The sequence below is a fragment of the Papaver somniferum genome, chromosome 9 (genome assembly GCF_003573695.1).
Source record: "Papaver somniferum cultivar HN1 chromosome 9, ASM357369v1, whole genome shotgun sequence".
NCBI lineage: Eukaryota > Viridiplantae > Streptophyta > Magnoliopsida > Ranunculales > Papaveraceae > Papaver > Papaver somniferum.
This window is the reverse complement of record NC_039366.1, coordinates 67,387,647-67,414,285: the sequence shown is the minus strand read 5'-3', so window position 1 is coordinate 67,414,285 and position 26,639 is coordinate 67,387,647. Positions and strand designations below refer to the sequence as shown.

The window sequence follows — 26,639 nt, the reverse complement described above, 5'->3', positions numbered from 1 at the left end:
CCACGGTATTGATCTTCATTGATCCATTTTGTTATGTATTACCGTGAAGGCTCCATTGTGTGTCTTATGTTGAGCACGATACAACTAAGTCGATATTTCTTATTGGCTTGTTGGTTGTTCCATAAGATGCTATATGTTGAGCATTAGGAACTAAATTAATCAACCAGTTTGGTTATTTAGTTTGTACTCCATAAGTTTTCTTTCTTATGTCGAGTACATGTACAGTTAAGGTTGTCATATTCTATGATGAACGTAGTCGGGGTTCCATAAGTTCTCTTATGTTGAGCCCAAAATAATTAAATTGATTACTTCGGTGATTAGTCTGGTTGTTTGTATTCCAATTAGATTAATTATAGGTTATCTTGTAATTAATCTAGTTGAGTTTTCATATATTCCACAAATTCTTGGGTTGAGTATATGAAAGGCTACACTATCATGTTCTATTGGTTAATGTAGTCGTATATTCCGTAAGGTTTTCCTTATGTTGAGTATGTGAACGATTAAGTTAGTCATATCCGTATGATCACCTTATTCGTAGCTCCGTAAGTTTACTTATGTTGAGCACCTTCAATTAAATTGATCACTTTTCTGGTTTGATTTAGTTGCGTTTTTCAATTGAATTAATCATGGGTTTACTTGTGATTAATTTGGTTGAGTTTTGGATATAGAAAATCATTCATTTGGTTTTTGGTGTCCAATTTAAAAATCCTTATTTTCTTTCGAAATTAAGGTCGCTCTTGTTGTTCTTTCGGGAATGACATCAAATTGGGGAGAGTTCTTTTGAACTTGTGCTTAATGGTAATATCTTGCGGGGTTGCGGCTGTGGAATTTTATAGGGGTTATCTTGTATCTTAAAACTCCTTGATGAATGCATTTAGCTTCGGCTTTATGATTGCATCTAAATTAAGTTGGTATGTATTTTTCTTTTAGTCTATGAAATGTCTCTTGTGGAAATTTTATTATGATCTCGTTCTTGTACCTTTGCCAATTTTATTGACAAAAAGGGGGAGAAATATTGTAGTTCACACTACAAATACATATGGTTTTCGGATCATTGTGTAAGGGGGAGTGGTTTCCATGATCGAGATGGAGTATTGACTAAGGGGGGGTGATACATATCCACGTAGTATTATTGTTAAAGTCGTGATACAATTGGACTTTGATGTTACATAATAATACTATGACACTGTATAATAATGATCGAGAATCTCGATTTATCTCATTGTTATAGCTACGGATATTCAACAACGGTGATGCTAAACTTACAACCTTTGGGATCATTGGAGTACTTGGAAGGACGAAGATTTCAGGAAACGTTGAAGATTAGACTATGGAATATGAGCCACTAAAGTTTATCTTTTTTGTATTCCATATGTATTAACAATTTTTCCACTAAAATTGACTAAGGGGGAGATTGTTAGAGTATAGCTCGGTTTACCTCGCATGCGTTGCTATCTCAAGCATGTTTGTCAATGTTAGTGATCAAAACTATGAGTCTTGATTTCTAGCCTACATAGCTAAGTCTCGGACTAGGATAGAAAAGTTTAGTTGAGCTCAAGGACTTCATGGCGATTCATCATACAACGACGCAGATCTATACAAGGAACCGTGGAACTTCATCAACAAAAAGGTATGTGGAGACTTGAACTTATCTATCACTCAAAAGTCTATATATTCGATCTCCTACTTATTATGAGACAAAAGTCGTATGCTATATAGACTAGATCATACACATTTGACATTTCGAGATGAGCATTCATTGCTTATCTTTTATCTCGAAATCGTGTGTTGGTAAAGCGTTTCGCTGTGATCAAGTTTATCTTCACCTAGTGACGTAAGTCATGAAAAGTTTCAATCACTTTGGGAATTGCTCTGACGTGAATCGGTCTGTGAATAACGGCTACGTAGCGTCCTCTGAGAATGTCTCAATGATTGAAATGAGAGTTTAGATTACATAACCATGTATTCCTTGAACCGAAGTTTTCGAACTTTGTTGATCAAGAGAAAATCGAGAGAACTGTGGAATTGGCTTGCCAAGTCCGCGAACCCAGTCCGCAGACTCAGTTCGCGAACTGTCGAAAGTTCTCGACCGAGAATTTCTGCTGGATTTTCCAAAACTCGTTTGTGTGCTAAGTCCGCGTACCCAATCCGCGAACTGGCGGAAGTTCTCTTTCCGAGAATTTCTGATGAGTTTGGAAAACTCAACCGATTAACTTAAGTCCGCGAACTTGTTTGTGAACTTAAGAGGTTATGATCTAAAGATGTGCTCTGAACATGAAACTTAAATTACTAAGGAATGATTTATGCAAACCGTGGCTAAATTTCATGAGACGATTCAATGGAATCGAATCATCATTGTTTCAATTGTGTCTTGTGTAGTTAAATAAGATCTCATAGCAATTGAACAACTCTTTAACTAGTTCATTTGAGTCAATTGAACTAGTTATGGTGAAGAAGAACAAGGTTAATATGAAATGCTCATATGGTTAACCTTTTGGGTTACTATGTTGAACCAGCATACTCGTACACGTTTGGGCATGGTTTTCACAAACCCAGTAAACGTCTACCTAAGTGTGTGCGACAAGCTAAGTTTTCGATCTAACGGTTGAGAAATATTAGCTTGAATCTAAATCAGGTTTTCATCTAACAATGAATAAGGATTGCTTTATAACTAAGGCAAAACCCTGATTTTAAGGCTATATAAAGGAGACATCTAGCTTTGAGAAAAACTAATCCCCACACGTCTGTGTGATACTAGTGCTCTCGCTAGAGTCGATTCTCCTTTAACCTTTGGTTTTCTTCTCTAAAACCAGGTTAACGACTTAAAGACTTCATTGGGATTGTGAAGCCAGACCGATACTACTTTTATCGTAGTTCTGTGATCTGATCTTGCATCTTCCATCGTACGAGTACAATCGATTGATTGGCTTGAGATCGTGAGAGTTTTCTGATAGGCAAGATAAAGAAGTCACAAACATCTTCGTCTCACTCTCGACAAACCACCTGTGTAGTCAGGAAGGATTGTAGAGAGGTGATTGATTAATCTAGGTTGTTCTTCGGGAATATAAGACCGGGTTATCAATTGGTTCCTGTTCACCTTGATTTTATATCTTAAGACGGAACAAAACCTAGAGTTTATCTGTGGGAGACAGACTTATCCTTTGATAGACTTTTCTGTGTGAGACAGATCTGTTTATTATCAAGTCTGTGATTTTGGGTTACAACAACTCTTGGTTGTGGGTGAGATCAGCTAAGGGAATCAAGTGCGTAGTATCCTGCTGGGATCAGAGGCGTAGGAGTACAACTGTACCTTGGATCGGTGGGAGACTGATTGGGGTTCAACTATAATCCATTCCGATATTAGCTTGGAGTAGGATAGTGTCTGTAGCGGCTTAATACAGTGTGTATTCAATCTGGACTAGGTTCTAGAGTTTTTCTGCATTTGCGGTTTACTCGTTAACAAAATTTCTGGTGTCTGTGTTATTTCTTTTCCGCATTATATTTTATATAATTGAAATAATACAGGTTGTGCGATCGTGATCATCAATTGGAAATCCAACCTTTGGTTGTTGATTAATATTGATTGATCCTTGGATATTGGTCTTTGGTACCGTCCAAGTATTCCTTGTATTTGATAAAGACTCGCTATTGTTTTTAGCTTGAGTAAAAAATAAATCAAGAGAGAGATATTAACTCCTTGAGATACTTTTATTTAGATTGAGTATGACTGTCTAGTTGATTCTCTAGCAAAGTATTTTGGAATTATTCCATACAGATTGCTAAACGAATTATTGGATGGTGTCGTTAGACCCCCGCTTTTTCAAAGCCAATATCAATATCAATCGCATAAATCCCATTATCAACTAAATCTACTACTTCTCATCATCATGCACAACATGATCAAGAACTTCACCAAGAAATCTCAAATTCAACTAAAAATATTGAAGAAAAAGAGAATTCAAGAACTACTGCTACTGTTACTAGAGTAGAATCATCACCACAAAACCATGGTTAATGAAAAATTAATAAAATAAAAAACCCAAGGAACCCATGTTAATAAAATTACTGGTCCCAAAATAAAAATTAAGAATTAAATTGAATTACCCAAGAAGATTATTGAAGAAACTGTGTTTTTTTTATGAAAAATCGGTATTTGAATTTCTCACTAAACAAGTTACCACCATAGTTGCAGGTAGAATCTTCATGAATTTATGCGTTTCTCCTAGTTTGAACATGTAAGGTTGACCCCTCGGTGGTGAACCCATTTACTGAGTTTTTTGTTTGTAACTCCATGATTGGTTGAGTTCTCGTTACTTAAGGTTTTTGCTTATAACGCGTTTGGATACATATCCAGAAGATGTTTTTTGACTTCTACAAACAAAAAAGTCGGAAATTAGTTTGGTTAAACAATTTCAGAATGACTTCCAGAAGCAGAAAAGTTAACTTTTTGTGAAACAAAATTTTTTGCTTCTGACTTCTACTTCTGGAAAAGCAGAAGTTTGAGTTGATGAAATTCACTCATGGTGTCAATGTCAATCGACTTGCACTCTACTTGCACCGTATTTTTTGCGGTGTTTTTTTTTTCTTTTTTTTGTCTTGCACGTAATATTGTCGTGAAACTTTGTGGAAAATCTATATATCGTTGTTGAATTTCCTTCAAAACAGACCACACTAAAATGAGAAAAAAAATCGACCCCGATACTGAACGTGACAAAAGAAAGTGACGATGAGCAAATAACCGATCGCCCTCGAATGCATCTCTGAACAAAATCCATTAACCAGACAAAGGGAAATGCACTTGCTTGAAGCAGCAAATGGTATGCTTGTACACTTTCGGTTACATAGAAGTAATAGACGTTAAATCCGAAGAATTTCTCAATTGAAGTTCTTGTACTGATTCGCATTCTATGTTTATTTGCAGAATGTACCAACACATTTTACCAGGAATACATAATTGGGAAAACACGAAAAACGTGTTCAGTCTGGTGTGGCAGGAAATATTTTGCATTTTTATTTTATTTTCGGGAAATGAACAAATTTTATATTAAGACTAAAAGAAAGATTACAGAAGAAGAGAAAACAGACACAACTGACAACTCGAAGAACAAAAAACATCAGAAAGAAGGTCAGATAAGCCTGACAAAACAAAAGCTGCGGGAAACATTCATTGACGAACTACGTAGATCTATCTTCTACTGCTTCATCTATGCCTTTTGTGGTGCTCGCTCGTACTTCTTGTGGTCGTCTCCCGAGAACGAGAACACTGTTTTGAAGCGCTTGACCGGGCTTCAGTTGTCTGTTTTGGATATAAGAAATTTAGAAAAAAAGAAGAAGAAACTGTAAATCAAACTCTCGTAAGCAATGAATGTTGCCAAAGATATAATCCAGAAAGGGTAAAACCTCATGAGAATGTACGTACCTTTTGAAACGATCGAAACAGTCGTGACTCAGCTTTCTCTGATATCCGGCCGATATCATTCTCATGTAAGTCAAACTGATATTAAGGATTGCAAACAACAAAATTAGGGTTTTGAAAAACGAATAAAAAGATCAAAAATCCAAATTAGAATAACAAGAAATAATGATGATGATACTCACACGTCGTAAAAGCTTGTCAATATTAGTTAAGGTCGTAAGACCTTCTTCGAAGTATCTAAGGTTTCTAACTTCTGTTCTTAAACCCATTTTAAATCTTTTCAAGTGTAATGATGAAGATTGCTGATGGGAATAATCGGAGTACTGGAACAGAAAACGAACTTTGTGAATAATGATTCAGAGTTCTTTATCCGTGAAACATCGCAATCATCCATGAAACATCGCAATTGTTCAAGAATAACTGAACAGATTCAGATGAATTTTCACCATCTGAATCATTTACCAAACATCGCAATCATTCATAGAAAGTCACACCCCATGGACCTGGAGAGTCGCGACTCTAAGACTGGTGCTTGAAAATGGACATGACTATTTCTGGTCTGTCCCTTCTTTGATGATACTTCTCGATCACTTTGAGGGCACTGGGACTGGTGCTTGACAATTGGACATGACTATTTATAACCCTTGCAACAACAGACATACTTCTACACTCGTTAAAATTTACAGAATGTTCTTTTGCGCACAAAAAGGTGACTTCTCTAATTTTTCTTGAACATTTTCTTTTCGACTACTACATAATGGCATAATGCGAAACATTCCATCAAAAAGTAAGTTTTCACCCACTTGTAAGTACATTTCGGTATCTAGCTCCATGAGTAAGCCAGAAACATTGCCTCGCAGTTCATCCTTTGCTGCACTCAGCTGCATTTCTGCTATATCCTTAACACACCCTCAATTGCCCTAATTTTTGGTTTTGCTGCTTGAAATATCTGACCTTGCTCCTGCAGTTCAGCCATAAATTTCTGCACCCCACCAAGCCCATTTTTCACACTCTCGTACACGAAGACACTTCACATTGAATTCAAGTTTCTCTGCCATCTTTATCTTCTCTTCCCACAACTCAATCATTTCAAGGTACTAAAGCCTCCAATGCCTTCTTATAGTCCATCTTCAAATCACTACCTTCACCATTACTTTGTTCTCCCTCAAAAAGATTTTCCGGCGCCAGGAAGCTCTCGTAGTTGCAAACTAGCTTCACCATCTTTTGGTATTCTTTGCTTCTCAAGATTAAGCTCAGAATTCTTGCTATTTGGGATCTTCTCTTTCATTTCATCTTTGCTGCTTCTGCTGTGAGCTTCCAACCAATCCAGCAAGAGGCAAGAAATTCAAAAATCCCACTTCTATCCAGCATTTCCACCGGTACTTTCGTCCTGCAGAATCTGAAAATTAAAAGATGATTCAAGTGGATACGTTATGAATGCACAACACACAAAAAAATTAGGATTCTGAAAAGGAATAAATCAAAATTCAAAACTAGAGTAACAAGAAATGACAATGATACTCACATTTTGTTGAAGTTGATAGATTCTGCATTCGAAGATTGCTGAGGATAAACAGAGAATCCAAATTGAAAACATAGTGAATGATGCAGAATTCTGGGTGCATTTGCTTAACATCCTTAACACACTAAAGCATGAAATAGTCTATCCCAAAGTACATACTTCTGGTGCAATCACTTGAGAGAAGTTATGAGTCCTGACTCTGTACAAGATGCTTAGTAGGGGTTGGTTCTCTTCAGACAAAAAAAAAAAGATAATCCAGGTACTAACCCTGAGGTTACATAAGGAAATGACAAACTTACAGGATGGATGATACTGTAAGCTCATCGTGAATTGATTAGGTCAAACTATACTTGGAATTCCAACAGGAATAATTCAAAAATAGGAAAATATAGCAAAGAGAGGTGCGGTTACAAGAAATTGCCATGAAGGCTGAAGCACCCAAATTATCACCATCAAACAATAGAAAAACTTTTTAGTCGAAACCGAAAAGTTTCTAGGAAATTACAAGATAAGACTTTAGAAAGAGATGAAAAACATAAACAAGATGAAATGACTTTGATGTTTAATTCTTTGTGGAAAAAAATCCTATCTTAGAAGAGCTAGCCTGACATAAGGAGAGAACAGAGAAGATAACAGGCATACTTCTAGGCAAATTTTTGGTTTCGTTATTAACTTACAGTTTTAACCGTCTGATGCCTTTCTACGAGTGTTCGGAAATCTCATTGGCTTGTTAACTGATGTTGTTCTTCTCTTTTGCATACGTTTCTCTTTGCTTTTGCGGCGAAGATGATGATGATGATGATCTGAAAGATGATGATCCGACAATGATGCATCTGTATCCTCAAGGCGATCATGATGGAACATGCCTGCAATCTTGTTCATAAATCTTCTAACATGTCCCGGCTTTTTCTGTGGTGGATCAGCCTTGGAATATCGACTCCTCCTTCTGACTGGGTAGTCCTCCTCCTGGGAACTACTGTATGATGAGGAACTGCTGATTCTACGTGGTGGATCATCCTTGGAATATCGGCTCCTGCTTCTAGATGGGTAGTCCTCCTCCTCGGAACTACTGTATGATGTGGAACTGCTGGTGCTACGTGCATAGTGGGTTCGTGGAGTTCTACTCGAAGATATGGGCCTATAAATGCGATGATGATCCAACTGCATAACACGGTGCAGAGGTGAGTCCAACTCTTCGCTACTAGTATACGACCCGCTGGAGTTTGTAGGTTGAGTTTGAGCACCAATTGACGAAGCTGAATGGGTTTTCATCTCTTTCCTTGGAAAAACTTATCGTCTCCTATATGACCAGAAGCTTTAAACCTTTGTATGACATCTAGTTCAGTCTTCACCTTGGTCGCTGCGGTCTTGAGCTTCTTAGATTTTCCACAGTTAGAACACAGTCTTCTCTTTGTAGAAGTAACTTGATTCTCCAGCATTACATCTTGTTTTTGTCTTTCGGGTTCCAGTGAGGAAGCGCCTGATTGATCCCCAACTGTCTGTTTGATTCAAAAATTTAGACAAAAACATTAAAGAAGCTATAACTCCAACCTTTTGTAAGAAATCAAGTGCATAAGAAACTAAGATTTTAGCCAATGCATCATGTAATTCATTTATCATAAAACCTTGAATTATATTTTTCATGTGAGAAATCAGGTAAATTTTCCAATTTAATCATCTGTTCTTCAATATCTCTACACTATGTAGCAGACCCCATAAACTGGTTCATTTCATCAGTTCTAAAATGATTGTTGACCAAAAGACAATCATGTATAACAATTATAGGTAGAAAAAAAACTTGTTCTTGTTAATGCACATACCTTTGCGTGAGATTGAACCAGCTGTGTGACAGCATTGTCTAAAGCCACTTTCAAAGCAAGCCTTTCATTCTCATCAGCTAACTAATCACCACAACGGATTACAAACAACAAAAAACAAAATTAGGAGTCTGGAAAGGAATAAATCAAAATTCCAAATTGGAGTAACAACTAACAAGAGATGACAAAGATACTCACATGTTGTTCAAGTTGATATAGGTTTTGCAAGGTGCTAAAGCTTTTTAAAAATGATGGAAGATCTTCAACTACTATATCCATATTAACTTCTTCACAGTTCTGCATTTGAAGATTGCTGAGGATAAACAGAGAATCCAAATTGAAAACATAGTGAATGATGCACAATTCTTATATAGATGGACGGATGTGAATGTGTCGAGTCAGTCACAATGATGTTTGATGAAACATCAAAATGGTTCAAGAAATAACTAGATCATTTCCACTATGAGAATGCAAACATTGTGATGTTTCATCAAACAACACAATGCTTCAAGAAATAACTAGATCTTCCCTACTACAATATTGTGATGTTTCATCAAACAACACAATGATTCAAGAAATAACTAGATCTTCTCTACTACAATAATGAAAAGGTACTATATATAAATCAATTCAAACTCTAGATTACTACTAATTTTGAGACATAAATCCTCAATCTGCACATTGTGTGTCACATTCTTTAATACTCCAGTCCCCCATCGTCATCTCTTCCAAAGCAAAATCAACAACCAAATTCAATAGCAGAATTCCCATTCTTAACTAAACCTTCTACTTCTCATCATCATCAACAACATTATCAAGAAATTGACCAACAAAATCTCAACTTCAATTAAAAATATCGAAGAAGAAGGTGATAAATTCAAGAACTGCTACTGTTACTGAAAAAAATCAATAAAATCAAGAACCCATATTACTAGAATTTGTGGTTCTGAAACAAAAACCAAGAGTTGATTTGATTTACCCAAGAAGATTACTGAAGAAAGCGAATCGCCTCCTGAAATTTGTGATCTTTTTGATGGAAAATGGGTATTTGAATTTCTCACCGAACAAGTTACCACAACCAGAATTGCAGGTAGAATCTTCATGAATTTCGGAAATTCTCCCAGACCGAACCCTTGTGTTGGTGATGAACTCATTGTTCAGTTTTTTTTTGTTTGTAATTCAATGATTTCTTAGTTAGTTGAATACTGCTAATTATTTTTGTTTGGTTTTCGTTTAGGGTTCGTTTAGCGAGTAATGAAATTGAATCGAGAATTATATCGCGGCCGTGTAAATGTAAATTACACTCTATTTACACCGTATATTTGCGGTGTTTTTTGTCTTGTTGCAGCATGGTCTAAAAAGGTTCTGCCAAGAAACTTTCCGGAAAATCTATATATCGTTCTTGAATTTCCATAGAAACAGACCACCCTTACGATTATGTTTTGATTCATTCGATCGAGTCATTTTGTTTGAATTCGTGTAAAGAGAGGCACAATAGGCTTTTTAATTGGATCTGTGAAAGATATAATGTTTTAATTCATGCCGTTTTTGTGAAAATCAATACAGATGAGAGGCTCCGCAAGAAATCTTCCAGGGGTTAGGGTTCTAGACCTTTAACACCGGATAAATGGTTAAAATACAAGGAAGAACTGGATAAACTCTTTGAATTGAGGGTCAGCCACCAGCTCTGAGAAGAAAACTAAATAAACTAAACTTTTGTTATATTGATTGTTCTAAGCAAACAACGACCAGATTATTTATAGCTTCCAGGCTTGAATAACAAGAAAAGAACTCGAGCTTAAGACTGTCTAAACTAGGAAGGAATTAATCTAATTATGGAAAGTTAAGAAACTAATCAAGTTTCAAATAATTTATCCTTTATTTTACTTTGGTAATTTGAGGGTCTGGAATTCGAAAATGCGAATGAAATAGTACGAGAAATAGGTTATTGTTTGTCAACGTGCAATGCACGTGCATTCTACTTGTCCCTGTAATACAATTACTCTTCTCCCTTTTATCTTTGATTTACACTCCAAAGTTCTTGATTATCATATTGCATATGTTACTATGTTCCACACCTTATCGTCCCATGCATGTCCATGCTTCAATTCATCCCCTCTGTAGCTTGATCAACTAACGTGTCACGAAGAATATTATCCGTGGTAGTGGTCCATCTAACAACTGCTGGATTCAGTACCCATGTTTAAAGCTGTTGAATACACAGATGAGCAAACATGCATAAATAACAAGACTTATATACAAATTAAGGATTATTAAAAAAATATTTTCTTCTCTTAGATTTTATCATCTTTCTCGGAAAGCTAGAAATTTTGGAATCTTGATTACGTAATTCCTAAAAAAATTGTTTCCGGTTTTAACCTCTAATAAACCACAAGCAAGTGAAGCTTTTAATTTATATGGACACGTCGATATATTGTATTGCTTTTAGTAGGACCCACATGGACACATGGACATATTGTATTGCTTTTACTGGGACCCACATGGATTCATAAGTGATAAACGTACAGAAAAGTAGACTTTTCTTATTCTCCATGTTTTACTACTTTTAGTTTCTATCTCGGCTACTCTGTAGTCTGTAGAAATATTAGATCTTGTTCGAGTAAGAGATCATCAATTCTATCTGTCCATGATCAATTGATAAAGCTGCTTTATAGAAATCTAAACCATAATAATGCTAATAACAAATATATACTCAAATCATAATCTATAATAAATCAAAAGCTGATGTGATGTAAGGTTCAGATTTTGTTTGGGTGAAATGAAGGAATAGGGTTATCGTTAAAAAAGAACAGAAAACCAAGGAATGACTTAATGATTTTACATCAAAAGCTCAGGTGATGTAAGTGATTGGTATATTGACGAAAGAATATTGTATAAACAATTCTCAACATTGAGATGTTCTGATGAATTTTAATGAATCAATAATCAAATTTTTTCTTACCAGATTTTATAGAGGAACTATCTGATGGCCTTATGGGCTCCACATGGCTAATAAATAAATTCAGTAGTCTTAATTAAGGGTAGTATAGGAAACTACCGTTTATTTAATGTGAGTGGGTTGATTTACCAAAACATTACTCCGTGCGTACCTATTATATAGGGGAATTTTCATTTTTCCTTCTACCACTATATAGATGTAGTCCAAATTTCAAAACGATATTTTACTTATATTATCCCTATTTATTTGTTTGGAAATCATCACAATTGAGTATATGTCTCTGACATTGGAAATATAATTAAGGATAAAATAGGAAAATGCATAAAAATATATAAAATCAAAAAAGTTTCTTAATCTAAAAGAATTGGTCCCTCCGCCTATATATGTGATACGGAGGGAGCAGATGATTCCAATAATTATATCAAACTTTAAGGCAAAAAGTGGGCTATTAATGATTCCTTAACTTCTATATAGGGCTACAAGTTAAGAAGACCCATATTGGAAACCAGAAAACAATATCACATTGACACCGAAAGGGTAACATGAATTTCATCACTTAACAGTCATTTGTTACATTATGACAAACGATAAATACTTATTAGTTTCAGCTGTAACCCTACAAAGACATAACAGTGATAACACAAATAGTAAAATCAACAAACATATATCGATTCTACGTTGAATCCATCTAGCATGTTCTGCTCTAATTATGAACGATTTTTTGGGGACCATGATTTTTTTGGGGATCATGGTTTTATTTTGGGTAAAGGTAGTAGAAGTAATTTTAGGTCATCCCATATCTAGTTATTTATTTAATACCTAATCTACCCTTTTAATTAATTTTAGGTTATGATTAGTGAATGATTTAGTTAAAAACAATTAGTGAGATTAAATTAAAAGATGGGTTTATTGTTAGTTGAGTAGAATTATTGAGAGAGTAGAGTTAGAGAAGATGAAGGAGAAAAACATGGAAAATAATTTTTTTTTCCAATTCACTAAGTTTGAGTATTCAAATGATGAAAACTCATCTGATTCTTCATCTCCATCCTCTCCTAGAATATTTGTTAATCTTCAAAATGATCCGGATTTGAACTGGATTTTGAACAGTTCGATTACTTTATATGAAGAACAAGTAACCGAACTCATCTGAAGCTGAAGTTCGGTTGCCCCGTGAGATGAACAAGTAACCGAACTCATTTGAAAGTGTAGTTCGGTTACTTGTTCCAAACACGCAGGTTACCGAACTCTCAAATAATAGAATTTCTAGGAGTTACGACGTTATGTTCGGTTGGTTCTCAACTAATCGAACTTTGGTGTATAAAGTTCGGTTGGTTCGCAAACTGCATGTACTTTTGATCTAACCGAACTTTACGTAATATAAGAGTATATAAGTTTACAAAGTTCGGTTCTTTCGCAAACTTGAACCTAACAGCTAACCAACCGAACTCTGAGTTCGGTTTCTGCGATAAAATTGTGAAGTTACCGAACTTAACAAAACAAAAAAATGTGAAGTTCCAGCGTCTATTGGCTAAGTTCGGTTACTTTGTAGTTTTAAAAGTTTTTGCGAACAAACCGAACTCTATTGGCTAAGTTCGGTTATTTTGGAACTCAACATAGTGGCCACAACAACACAGTTCGGTTAGACTGGATTTGTTTTTTTTCGGTTCTAAGGGTGGAGTTCGGTTACTTTGTAGTTTTAAATTTTTTTGCCAAACAACCGAACAGAGAGTTCGGTGACTTAGTTTTAAACCCAATAGAACCGAACTGTTCTTCATTTTCAAGAAGTTCGGTTTGGAAAATCGGCCTAACCGAACATGGCTATGTAACTCCTATTAAAACCCTATTTTGATGATTTCTATTCGATTGAAGCAATCAAAATCAAATTAAAGTGAAGGGTTTGTTGGAAAATACCTCAGGAGTGGTCCAATGGCAGAATCAGGTTGCGGCTGGCGTCTTTTATACTCGATAAAATTATTATGTAACCGAACTTAATTGTGATTGCATTGATGTTGTTACATTTCGTAAATATGCGGTGACGGTGGTGGTGGGAGGAGGTGGTGGTGGTAATCAGTGGTTGGTGGTGGTGATAATCAGAGGTGGTGGTGGTGGTAATCGGCGGTGGTGGGCGGTGGTGGTGTTGGTGGTAATCGATGGTTGGTGGTGGTGATAATCGGAGGTGGTTGTGGTAATCGGCGGTGGTGGGCGGTGGTGGTGGGAGGAGGTGGTGGTTATATATAGGTGGTTATTAGGTTGGTTTTAAATTAATTTAGGTTAAGGATAGATTAGTCATTTCAACGTTTTAGGACACCCCTTATCACTATAGGGAAGGTGGTCTATCCCCTCAAAAAAAACCATGGTCCCTAAAAAATCATTCCTAATTATCGATTCCATGGGCTTCATTGTGCAGAAACAATATTACCGGACCCAGTTCCGTTCCTACTAATTTAGAACCGGATCCGGATCATTAAGAACCGAAACCGACTATTATAGCCGATTCCGTTCTTACCCCAAGCACGAAACAGCGCAGTTCAGTTTGAAAGCAGATCCCTGTGCTTTGTGTATCTCCATGTCCGACTTTAGAAAGGACTTAATCATTACTATAAATAGATCTATTATTTCCTTAGGTTTGATTCACCTAAATTATAAAGACAGAGTTGATTTATTTATTTGTTGGATCCACGGTTTCAAGCTACCATTTCTCCTCTCTGTAAGTTATCTCTCAATTTCAATTTTCTCTCAATTTTTATTTTATGGTTTCCTCTTTTATTTCTATTTCATATGGTTTTTCTTCGATTTGGCTTTGAGTCCTGTTTCTCAGTGTTTATGGTTCTAATTAAAGTTTCAATCTTTATTACTATATAATAACAAAAATGGAGGTTCATAAATTGGGCTTAAGCATAGCCTCAATTTGCTATTCCCTTTGGGTTTTAGATAATAGTAGTAATTAAATCAGAAGTGGGTTTTTTTTCTCTCCTGGAATTTTGTTGTTTTATTCAAATTAAGCAACGTTTCATTTTTATTTGATTTTCTTGTGTGAAATTGTTATTTTAGGGGTTTTAGAACTGAAAATTTTAACTTTTCATTTAAGTTCATGATTTGAAGAGCGCCTAAGTACAGAGAAAATTTCAGTTTATTTGCTCCCCTATTGACGAATTCGATTGATTGAGTAGCACAATCTGTTTCTCAAAAAAAGTTCCTTTCTTTTTTGTTTTGACAGGGGATTATTCCTTCGGATACGCACCAGAAGGCGAAAGAAGAACTTACCCCAACCACAAACCACACCACTGAAGAGGTATTTCTTTCATAAGTCGATTAGCAAAATTCAAAATGAAAGTGATGCAAACCGTTGAGGCTTCGGCTCATTTGCATTCTGAATCAAGTAACGAGGAACTTTTATCTATCAAAAATGGTTTAGTCTTGGGAGGAAATGTGAACAAGAAAACCGCAGGCTATTTACCAATAGATTTAGTGATTGAGATCTTGTGCCGAGTACCCGTAAGGAGTTTGATTGTGTTCAAGTGTGTATCCAAATCATGGAACAAACTAATTTCTCAGGTCTGTCTTCCGAGACTTTCTTCAAATGTTTGTGTTCTTAGATTTTACAGAGGAAGAACTCGTAGACTTTCTGATCAATTGTGTTTTTCTGGTACCTTGCCTGAGTTGAACTGTGCTGGTTACGTATCTAAAGGTAATGATCATCACAACATGTATCATCATGAAATTGACTGTTGTAATGGGTTGTCTCTATGTGAGGGCGCCTATGGTAGTCGTTATGTTGTGGTGAACGTAGTAACAAAGCAACGATTTTCTATCCCTGAACCTCTGAAACTTCCTGGATGGAATTTTGTTGCCATAGTCTTTGATCCAATCCAATCCAGTGACTACAAAATTGTTCGACCTAATCCCTACTATGATATTCCAAGCTTGGACATATTTTCATCTGAAATTGGTAAATGGGTTAGGCACGTAGTACCTGGAGATTGGGTTGAGCATTTATCTATTCGCGAATTTGGTAGTCCCATGCTGGGGATTAAATGGGCTAAGGGGAACGTATACTTGGATGGGATCTTGTATTTATTAACTCGGGGTAAGCAGCTTGTAAAGTTCGACCTCAAATCACTAGCAGTGTCAGCTGAAGTCATAAAAGTTCCATGTGGAGCCAATGGACATGGGTTGATTGGACATTCCAGAGGTATTTTGTACTATGTTAATTACGACAAAGAATTTAGATTATCGATGTGGCAGTTGGACTATCATAGCATTAGTGCAAGTATTTGGGTTTTGAGACATAGCATCTGTACAAATGATATGCTGGATAAAAATCCAGGTATCTTGCATACCATGAAGTTGAAGAATCGCCGACGCGGTCGCCTATTTGAGCCCTTCGGTATCCACCCATTTTCAGACATTATTTTTCTTGGTTTACAAGGAAGGATATATAGCTATCATCTCGAAAGCCATAAGTGTGAACATTTCTGGTGGACAACAAGATGTATGGATTGGCGCTATGATTTTGTTTACCCTGTCGCATATAATTATGTTAATGTGAAGGACTTTCACAAGGCAGACTTGTTCCTGTAAGTATCAAAGATTCCTTTCCTAATGCATTATATGTTTTGCTTCTTGCTATCGTTCTGTACTTTTTAGTCCATTTGTCAATACTATCAGCTTAATTCTGAAGTGTTTTGCATGACACTTAGCTCTATGATTTTCCATCATGTATGATGTCTTCGATGGTGATATACGAATCCCTTTATCTTCAATGTTTCACTGACACATATATATCATGAATATTCTTCTGTAAGCTTCGTCTCTCTTTTTGTTTTGCTTTGCTTTGAAGTGGTTGCAATCATGGTAGTTTGATCAATTTAGTATTCTTCCTAGTGTTTCATAGATGAGCTTTTAGAGATGTTGGTAAGCAAATGGTTCAGCTGTAAATTAGATATGACCATGTTTGGTGGAGCTTTTCTGTAAAAAATTTCAATTGAAAGAAATCCTTGCACATGGGTTCCTTAAATAGTCAAATTTTCCCTAAAAAATTAGGTTGTTCCTGGTAAGCTAAATTTTTCTATCAATTGTCAAATGTTAAATTCCTGGCTCTTAAAACCAGAAAATCGCGGACTTTACATCTTTTATCATTAAGCTACCATATGCACGAGCCTGTTAAATCTTAAGCTACTATGTCATCTATTGCCCTGTATCTATCTAGTGATGTCCCTAGTTCTCTGTTGTTGTTTTGCTTGTCTAACAAGAACTCAAAGAAGTACGTGCTGATATTATTTGTATTTTTACTTGGATTATATGGAAACTGATGTGTTTCCCTTATGTTTAAACTGCATAGAAACGATACGGCAAGGGATGTTAAATCGGGACACGTATCTGGTGATTCTGATGGCAAACAAGTATCTGGTCATGATGCAATAGATCAGAGGTGATTATAAAATTGACAGTAGCAGGATTGTATGAAGGTTCTATGAAGGTTCGAGTTTTGGTATGCAAATGTGTTTCGAGGCATCCTTTCTACTTCGGCAGTGTATTCCCGTGTTGGTTGGTCCTAATGGTGATGGTGATTGTTATATCTGGTCCATGAGTTTATGGTTAGATCCTTGAAAATCTATTTATCTGTTTATTGTAATGATGTTGTTCAACTGAGTAGATCATTTGTTTGCAATGTTTTTTTTCTTTTTCTTTTTTTGATACCAATGCTGTGAAAATGCAAACGAAAGATACATGGGCATTAATTGGTAACAACCCTGTGTTTAGGAGTTCAAATATGCCATGACAAGGAAAATTGAGATTATTTCTCATAGCAACCTCAAAAGGAACATTCTACGAATCCTAAATCCATAAATATAAATTTGTATAGCCTTACTAGTTTCAGTGTTACACCTGCAATTATTGATTTCTTTTTAAATAGTGAATTTGACCAAGTTAATTGGAGACATTCATGTTTCTTCTTGTTAAGAGAAGGCTAAATGGATCCCCCCCTGAGGAACACTATCGAATACTAGTGAATCGGTAGGGAGAACTATTGGCCTCACACCTACTATGTGTGTGTGGTTTATTGTTGTTTGCTTTCCTTGTGGGTAAGTTACTTGCGTGCCATCTTGCTGGATGTGTTCGGCTGCTAGCTGTCGCACCTGTATTTTTTCGAAAATAATATATATCCCCATTCTTTGCCCCCCACTCCATTCCCCCCACTCCATTCCCCCGCCTTTGTGTCATGCAAGCATTGGTTAAATGCAATAATAACGGGACCTCCTGCTAATCTCAATCCAGACGATCAAGGGCTAAGAACAGTGTTACCATATGGGGGAAGGGAGTGGGGGAAGTGAGCGGCGGAAGTGTAGCAGCTCCAGTCCTAGAAGGGTTCCACATCTAAAATAGATTTACAGGTGACATGACTGACAAAATATAATAGTACTAGAAGGGTTCCGTATTTAAAATACATTTACAGGTGACGGGACTGAGAAAATTTAATAGCAAGACCCAGATAATCTTAGCCAAAAATATCGAAGCTGCTATACTTACCCCACTCCCTTCTTCCATTAGATGTCACTGTTGGTTCAGACAACGGATAATTATTTTTCTCGCTAGTACTTCCTCTAGTAAACGTATTACTACCTCCTTTATAAAAAAGAAAAAGAAAAAGAAGTTGGTTTCATGTATAAATTACTCATGAAATCTGCCTAGTATTTTGAGATGGAGAGTAAAACAAAAAAGCCGCAAAAGAAAAATAACTCCAATATTGGTGGTTTTCAATTACTTTAATGTTGTCTTGAAGTAGTGTTGTTGCATTTCCCCTGGCATGTCCGGGCACGAAAGTCAGATCAATGGAGATCGAACAAACCAGCAAAGTGAGATAATGATATGAGATGATGCCATATGGAAGTGCACGTAAGAATTCCACCATCGGAAGTACAACATGTTCAGATGTACTCCCTCCGTCCCACTATTAGTTGATCTATTTAATTTTAAATTTTGTTTCATAATAGATGACCTATACGGTAAAACCTCTCTTGTAGTGTGAAAGATAGAAAAATAGAGAGAAGGAGAATTCTTATTCAATATTTAGAGAACAAATAAATATTACTGCCTTTATTTATAGGGATATACACAAGGGCATCCCAGTAATAAACGGGATTTACCATAGATATTATTAACATAAATAAACGTTTATAACACACCCCCTGATGACCACTGTGTTTAAGTCACAAAAATATATCAGGAAAATCAAGAGAGAAAAAACCTGAAATGTGTGAGACTCAGAACAGTGTTGGACACGCATATGTTGCCTCATTAAAACCTTGACAAGTAAATCCAGTGGGACAAACCTTGACGGAGGAAAGAGTACAGCGCGTTTAAGTCCTAATGATGATCCCCCTGATGGATACTTCAGCAAAATCTTGGCCTAAAAATCTTTAAGTCGATGCATTCCAATTTTGTAAACTAATTTCTTGAAAGTAGAAGTTCGTACTTCCTTGGTGAAGAGGTCTGCTAGATTGTGATTTGAACGTACTTGTTGGATATCAATTTCACCATCATTTTGTAGATCATCTGAGAAAAAGAACTTCAGACTGATGTAAACCTGATGAGAAAAATAGAGTTAATTCTGATCTTTATTTTGGTCTTATCGAACAAGCGATTGTATTTGTGCAATCGGTTTAGCAAAGGAACTAAGGTGCTTAGTCGTTTTTGGTTTCCTAAACTATTAGGGAAAATTGCTTCGGGAAATTGTTTCCTTGGTAACATATCAAAATAAAATTACTTTCTAGTTTCGGTTTTGATATTGGTTATCAAAAATGGTGTGTGGAACCCTCGTGCTTAACTCTTATAGGTTGTAAGTCTTGTGAGATTTGTAAGATCCTTTCGGTTTGTCTTTTATTTGCTCGTACCTTTGTCATTTTGTGACAAAAAGGGGGAGAAATATATGGAGTAAACAAGTGATATTGATATTAATTTGTATTGATTTGGCATCACTAAGGAAAGGACATTGGTGCTTAAACATTATATCTAACGAAAGAGTAAAGCATAGACTAAGGGGGAGTAGCATATCATATTGATAACGGAATAACAAAGACGCGCGGATTGAAAATCTACTTATCTTACCTTTAGGGGGAGTATTAGCTTTGTTATTATAATGTCAACAACGGCATTTATGGATTGAATGTATACAGGTTATTGTGAAAATCAATAAAGAAGTCACAAACATCTTCGTCTCACTCTCGACAAACCACCTGTGTAGTCAGGAAGGATTGTAGAGAGGTGATTGATTAATCTAGGTTGTTCTTCGGGAATATAAGACCGGGTTATCAATTGGTTCCTGTTCACCTTGATTTTATATCTTAAGACGGAACAAAACCTAGAGTTTATCTGTGGGAGACAGATTTATCCTTTGATAGACTTTTCTGTGTGAGACAGATCTGTTTATTATCAAGTCTGTGATTTTGGGTTACAACAACTCTTGGTTGTGGGTGAGATCAGCTAAGGGAATCAAGTGCGTAGTATCCTGCTGGGATCAGAGGCGTAGGAGTACAACTGTACCTTGGATCGGTGGGAGACTGATTGGGGTTCAACTATAATCCATTCCGATATTAGCTTGGAGTAGGATAGTGTCTGTAGCGGCTTAATACAGTGTGTATTCAATCTGGACTAGGTTCTAGAGTTTTTCTGCATTTGCGGTTTACTCGTTAACAAAATTTCTGGTGTCTGTGTTATTTCTTTTCCGCATTATATTTATATAATTGAAATAATACAGGTTGTGCGATCGTGATCATCAATTGGAAATCCAACCTTTGGTTGTTGATTAATATTGATTGATCCTTGGATATTGGTCTTTGGTACCGTCCAAGTATTCCTTGTATTTGATAAAGACTCGCTATTGTTTTTAGCTTGAGTAAAAAATAAATCAAGAGAGAGATATTAACTCCTTGAGATACTTTTATTTAGATTGAGTATGACTGTCTAGTTGATTCTCTAGCAAAGTATTTTGGAATTATTCCATACAGATTGCTAAACGAATTATTGGATGGTGTCGTTAGACCCCCGCTTTTTCAAAGCCAATATCAATATCAATCGCATAAATCCCATTATCAACTAAATCTACTACTTCTCATCATCATGCACAACATGATCAAGAACTTCACCAAGAAATCTCAAATTCAACTAAAAATATTGAAGAAAAAGAGAATTCAAGAACTACTGCTACTGTTACTAGAGTAGAATCATCACCACAAAACCATGGTTAATGAAAAATTAATAAAATAAAAAACCCAAGGAACCCATGTTAATAAAATTACTGGTCCCAAAATAAAAATTAAGAATTAAATTGAATTACCCAAGAAGATTATTGAAGAAACTGTGTTTTTTTTATGAAAAATCGGTATTTGAATTTCTCACTAAACAAGTTACCACCATAGTTGCAGGTAGAATCTTCATGAATTTATGCGTTTCTCCTAGTTTGAACATGTAAGGTTGACCCCTCGGTGGTGAACCCATTTACTGAGTTTTTTTGTTTGTAACTCCATGATTGGTTGAGTTCTCGTTACTTAAGGTTTTTGCTTATAACGCGTTTGGATACATATCCAGAAGATGTTTTTTGACTTCTACAAACAAAAAAGTCGGAAATTAGTTTGGTTAAACAATTTCAGAATGACTTCCAGAAGCAGAAAAGTTAACTTTTTGTGAAACAAAATATTTTTGCTTCTGACTTCTACTTCTGGAAAAGCAGAAGTTTGAGTTGATGAAATTCACTCATGGTGTCAATGTCAATCGACTTGCACTCTACTTGCACCGTATTTTTTGCGGTGTTTTTTTTTTCTTTTTTTTTTCTTGCACGTAATATTGTCGTGAAACTTTGTGGAAAATCTATATATCGTTGTTGAATTTCCTTCAAAACAGACCACACTAAAATGAGAAAAAAAATCGACCCCGATACTGAACGTGACAAAAGAAAGTGACGATGAGCAAATAACCGATCGCCCTCGAATGCATCTCTGAACAAAATCCATTAACCAGACAAAGGGAAATGCACTTGCTTGAAGCAGCAAATGGTATGCTTGTACACTTTCGGTTACATAGAAGTAATAGACGTTAAATCCGAAGAATTTCTCAATTGAAGTTCTTGTACTGATTCGCATTCTATGTTTATTTGCAGAATGTACCAACACATTTTACCAGGAATACATAATTGGGAAAACACGAAAAACGTGTTCAGTCTGGTGTGGCAGGAAATATTTTGCATTTTTATTTTATTTTCGGGAAATGAACAAATTTTATATTAAGACTAAAAGAAAGATTACAGAAGAAGAGAAAACAGACACAACTGACAACTCGAAGAACAAAAAACATCAGAAAGAAGGTCAGATAAGCCTGACAAAACAAAAAGCTGCGGGAAACATTCATTGACGAACTACGTAGATCTATCTTCTACTGCTTCATCTATGCCTTTTGTGGTGCTCGCTCGTACTTCTTGTGGTCGTCTCCCGAGAACGAGAACACTGTTTTGAAGCGCTTGACCGGGCTTCAGTTGTCTGTTTTGGATATAAGAAATTTAGAAAAAAAAGAAGAAGAAACTGTAAATCAAACTCTCGTAAGCAATGAATGTTGCCAAAGATATAATCCAGAAAGGGTAAAACCTCATGAGAATGTACGTACCTTTTGAAACGATCGAAACAGTCGTGACTCAGCTTTCTCTGATATCCGGCCGATATCATTCTCATGTAAGTCAAACTGATATTAAGGATTGCAAACAACAAAATTAGGGTTTTGAAAAACGAATAAAAAGATCAAAAATCCAAATTAGAATAACAAGAAATAATGATGATGATACTCACACGTCGTAAAAGCTTGTCAATATTAGTTAAGGTCGTAAGACCTTCTTCGAAGTATCTAAGGTTTCTAACTTCTGTTCTTAAACCCATTTTAAATCTTTTCAAGTGTAATGATGAAGATTGCTGATGGGAATAATCGGAGTACTGGAACAGAAAACGAACTTTGTGAATAATGATTCAGAGTTCTTTATCCGTGAAACATCGCAATCATCCATGAAACATCGCAATTGTTCAAGAATAACTGAACAGATTCAGATGAATTTTCACCATCTGAATCATTTACCAAACATCGCAATCATTCATAGAAAGTCACACCCCATGGACCTGGAGAGTCGCGACTCTAAGACTGGTGCTTGAAAATGGACATGACTATTTCTGGTCTGTCCCTTCTTTGATGATACTTCTCGATCACTTTGAGGGCACTGGGACTGGTGCTTGACAATTGGACATGACTATTTATAACCCTTGCAACAACAGACATACTTCTACACTCGTTAAAATTTACAGAATGTTCTTTTGCGCACAAAAAGGTGACTTCTCTAATTTTTCTTGAACATTTTCTTTTCGACTACTACATAATGGCATAATGCGAAACATTCCATCAAAAAGTAAGTTTTCACCCACTTGTAAGTACATTTCGGTATCTAGCTCCATGAGTAAGCCAGAAACATTGCCTCGCAGTTCATCCTTTGCTGCACTCAGCTGCATTTCTGCTATATCCTTAACACACCCTCAATTGCCCTAATTTTTGGTTTTGCTGCTTGAAATATCTGACCTTGCTCCTGCAGTTCAGCCATAAATTTCTGCACCCCACCAAGCCCATTTTTCACACTCTCGTACACGAAGACACTTCACATTGAATTCAAGTTTCTCTGCCATCTTTATCTTCTCTTCCCACAACTCAATCATTTCAAGGTACTAAAGCCTCCAATGCCTTCTTATAGTCCATCTTCAAATCACTACCTTCACCATTACTTTGTTCTCCCTCAAAAAGATTTTCCGGCGCCAGGAAGCTCTCGTAGTTGCAAACTAGCTTCACCATCTTTTGGTATTCTTTGCTTCTCAAGATTAAGCTCAGAATTCTTGCTATTTGGGATCTTCTCTTTCATTTCATCTTTGCTGCTTCTGCTGTGAGCTTCCAACCAATCCAGCAAGAGGCAAGAAATTCAAAAATCCCACTTCTATCCAGCATTTCCACCGGTACTTTCGTCCTGCAGAATCTGAAAATTAAAAGATGATTCAAGTGGATACGTTATGAATGCACAACACACAAAAAAATTAGGATTCTGAAAAGGAATAAATCAAAATTCAAAACTAGAGTAACAAGAAATGACAATGATACTCACATTTTGTTGAAGTTGATAGATTCTGCATTCGAAGATTGCTGAGGATAAACAGAGAATCCAAATTGAAAACATAGTGAATGATGCAGAATTCTGGGTGCATTTGCTTAACAGCCTTAACACACTAAAGCATGAAACAGTCTATCCCAAAGTACATACTTCTGGTGCAATCACTTGAGAGAAGTTATGAGTCCTGACTCTGTACAAGATGCTTAGTAGGGGTTGGTTCTCTTCAGACAAAAAAAAAAAAGATAATCCAGGTACTAACCCTGAGGTTACATAAGGAAATGACAAACTTACAGGATGGATGATACTGTAAGCTCATCGTGAATTGATTAGGTCAAACTATACTTGGAATTCCAACAGGAATAATTCAAAAATAGGAAAATATAGCAAAGAGAGGTGCGGTTACAAGCAATTGCCATGAAGGCTGAAGCACCCAAATTATCACAATCAAACAATAGAAAAACTTTTTAGTCGAAACCGAAAAGTTTCTAGGAAATTACAAGATAAGACTTTAGAAAGAGATGAAAAACATAAACAAGATGAAATGACTTTGATGTTTAATTCTTTGTGGAAAAAAATCCTATCTTAGAAGAGCTAGCCTGACATAAGGAGAGAACAGAGAAGATAACAGGCATACTTCTAGGCAAATTTTTGGTTTCGTTATTAACTTACAGTTTTAACCGTCTGATGCCTTTCTACGAGTGTTCGGAAATCTCATTGGCTTGTTAACTGATGCTGTTCTTCTCTTTTGCATACGTTTCTCTTTGCTTTTGCGGCGAAGATGATGATGATGATGATCTGAAAGATGATGATCCGACAATGATGCATCTGTATCCTCAAGGCGATCATGATGGAACATGCCTGCAATCTTGTTCATAAATCTTCTAACATGTCCCGGCTTTTTCTGTGGTGGATCAGCCTTGGAATATCGACTCCTCCTTCTGACTGGGTAGTCCTCCTCCTGGGAACTACTGTATGATGAGGAACTGCTGATTCTACGTGGTGGATCATCCTTGGAATATCGGCTCCTGCTTCTAGCTGGGTAGTCCTCCTCCTCGGAACTACTGTATGATGTGGAACTGCTGGTGCTACGTGCATAGTGGGTTCGTGGAGTTCTACTCGAAGATATGGGCCTATAAATGCGATGATGATCCAACTGCATAACACGGTGCGGAGGTGAGTCCAACTCTTCGCTACTAGTATACGACCCGCTGGAGTTTGTAGGTTGAGTTTGAGCACCAATTGACGAAGCTGAATGGGTTTTCATCTCTTTCCTTGGAAAAACTTTATCGTCTCCTATATGACCAGAAGCTTTAAACCTTTGTATGACATCTAGTTCAGTCTTCACCTTGGTCGCTGCGGTCTTGAGCTTCTTAGATTTTCCACAGTTAGAACACAGTCTTCTCTTTGTAGAAGTAACTTGATTCTCCAGCATTACATCTTGTTTTTGTCTTTCGGGTTCCAGTGAGGAAGCGCCTGATTGATCCCCAACTGTCTGTTTGATTCAAAAATTTAGACAAAAACATTAAAGAAGCTATAACTCCAACCTTTTGTAAGAAATCAAGTGCATAAGAAACTAAGATTTTAGCCAATGCATCATGTAATTCATTTATCATAAAACCTTGAATTATATTTTTCATGTGAGAAATCAGGTAAATTTTCCAATTTAATCATCTGTTCTTCAATATCTCTACACTATGTAGCAGACCCCATAAACTGGTTCATTTCATCAGTTCTAAAATGATTGTTGACCAAAAGACAATCATGTATAACAATTATAGGGAAAAAAAAAACTTGTTCTTGTTAATGCACATACCTTTGCGTGAGATTGAACCAGTTGTGTGACAGCATTGTCTAAAGCCACTTTCAAAGCAAGCCTTTCATTCTCATCAGCTAACTAATCACCACAACGGATTACAAACAACACAAAACAAAATTAGGAGTCTGGAAAGGAATAAATCAAAATTCCAAATTGGAGTAACAACTAACAAGAGATGACAAAGATACTCACATGTTGTTCAAGTTGATATAGGTTTTGCAAGGTGCTAAAGCTTTTTAAAAATGATGGAAGATCTTCAACTATTATATCCATATTAACTTCTTCACGGTTCTGCATTTGAAGATTGCTGAGGATAAACAGAGAATCCAAATTGAAAACATAGTGAATGATGCACAATTCTTATATAGATGGACGGATGTGAATGTGTCGAGTCAGTCACAATGATGTTTGATGAAACATCAAAATGGTTCAAGAAATAACTAGATCATTTCCACTATGAGAATGCAAACATTGTGATGTTTCATCAAACAACACAATGCTTCAAGAAATAACTAGATCTTCCCTACTATAATATTGTGATGTTTCATCAAACAACACAATGATTCAAGAAATAACTAGATCTTCTCTACTACAATAATGAAAAGGTACTATATATAAATCAATTCAAACTCTAGATTACTACTAATTTTGAGACATAAATCCTCAATCTGCACATTGTGTGTCACATTCTTTAATACTCCAGTCCCCCATCGTCATCTCTTCCAAAGCAAAATCAACAACCAAATTCAATAGCAGAATTCCCATTCTTAACTAAACCTTCTACTTCTCATCATCATCAACAACATTATCAAGAAATTGACCAACAAAATCTCAACTTCAATTAAAAATATCGAAGAAGAAGGTGATAAATTCAAGAACTGCTACTGTTAATGAAAAAAAAAATCAATAAAATCAAGAACCCATA

General features: G+C 36.1%; 1 protein-coding gene and 2 long non-coding RNA genes across 3 annotated transcripts; 1 reads left to right on the top strand and 2 right to left on the bottom strand.

Annotated features, from left to right (window-relative positions):
* Positions 1-6,060: 6,060 nt before the first annotated feature.
* LOC113309080 lies at positions 6,061-9,982 on the bottom strand. Its single transcript, XR_003340312.1, has 5 exons — positions 9,735-9,982; positions 8,954-9,052; positions 8,759-8,839; positions 6,942-8,437; positions 6,061-6,815 (listed from the first exon to the last, which is right to left on the bottom strand). It is a non-coding gene; the product is annotated as an uncharacterized LOC113309080 (long non-coding RNA).
* Positions 9,983-14,241: 4,259 nt separating this feature from the next.
* On the top strand, positions 14,242-17,411 carry LOC113314403 (putative F-box protein At5g52610). Its single transcript, XM_026563199.1, has 3 exons — positions 14,242-14,421; positions 14,932-16,291; positions 17,056-17,411. The coding sequence occupies exons 2-3, from the start codon at positions 15,042-15,044 to the stop codon at positions 17,147-17,149; spliced, it is 1,344 nt and encodes a 447-aa protein (XP_026418984.1). The 5' UTR covers positions 14,242-14,421; positions 14,932-15,041; the 3' UTR covers positions 17,150-17,411.
* A 5,600-nt stretch (positions 17,412-23,011) lies between these two features.
* LOC113308283 lies at positions 23,012-24,001 on the bottom strand. The gene is made up of 2 exons (XR_003339636.1): positions 23,893-24,001; positions 23,012-23,766 (listed from the first exon to the last, which is right to left on the bottom strand). It is a non-coding gene; the product is annotated as an uncharacterized LOC113308283 (long non-coding RNA).
* Positions 24,002-26,639: the final 2,638 nt, after the last annotated feature.

Bases quoted from the DNA above. Each gene is read 5' to 3' on its own strand.
- LOC113314403 (XM_026563199.1), top strand. From the start codon at position 15,042: ATGAAAGTGATGCAAACCGTTGAGGCTTCGGCTCATTTGCATTCTGAA. The intron at 16,292-17,055 runs GTAAGTATCAAA...TAAACTGCATAG, and splicing joins CACAAGGCAGACTTGTTCCT to AAACGATACGGCAAGGGATG.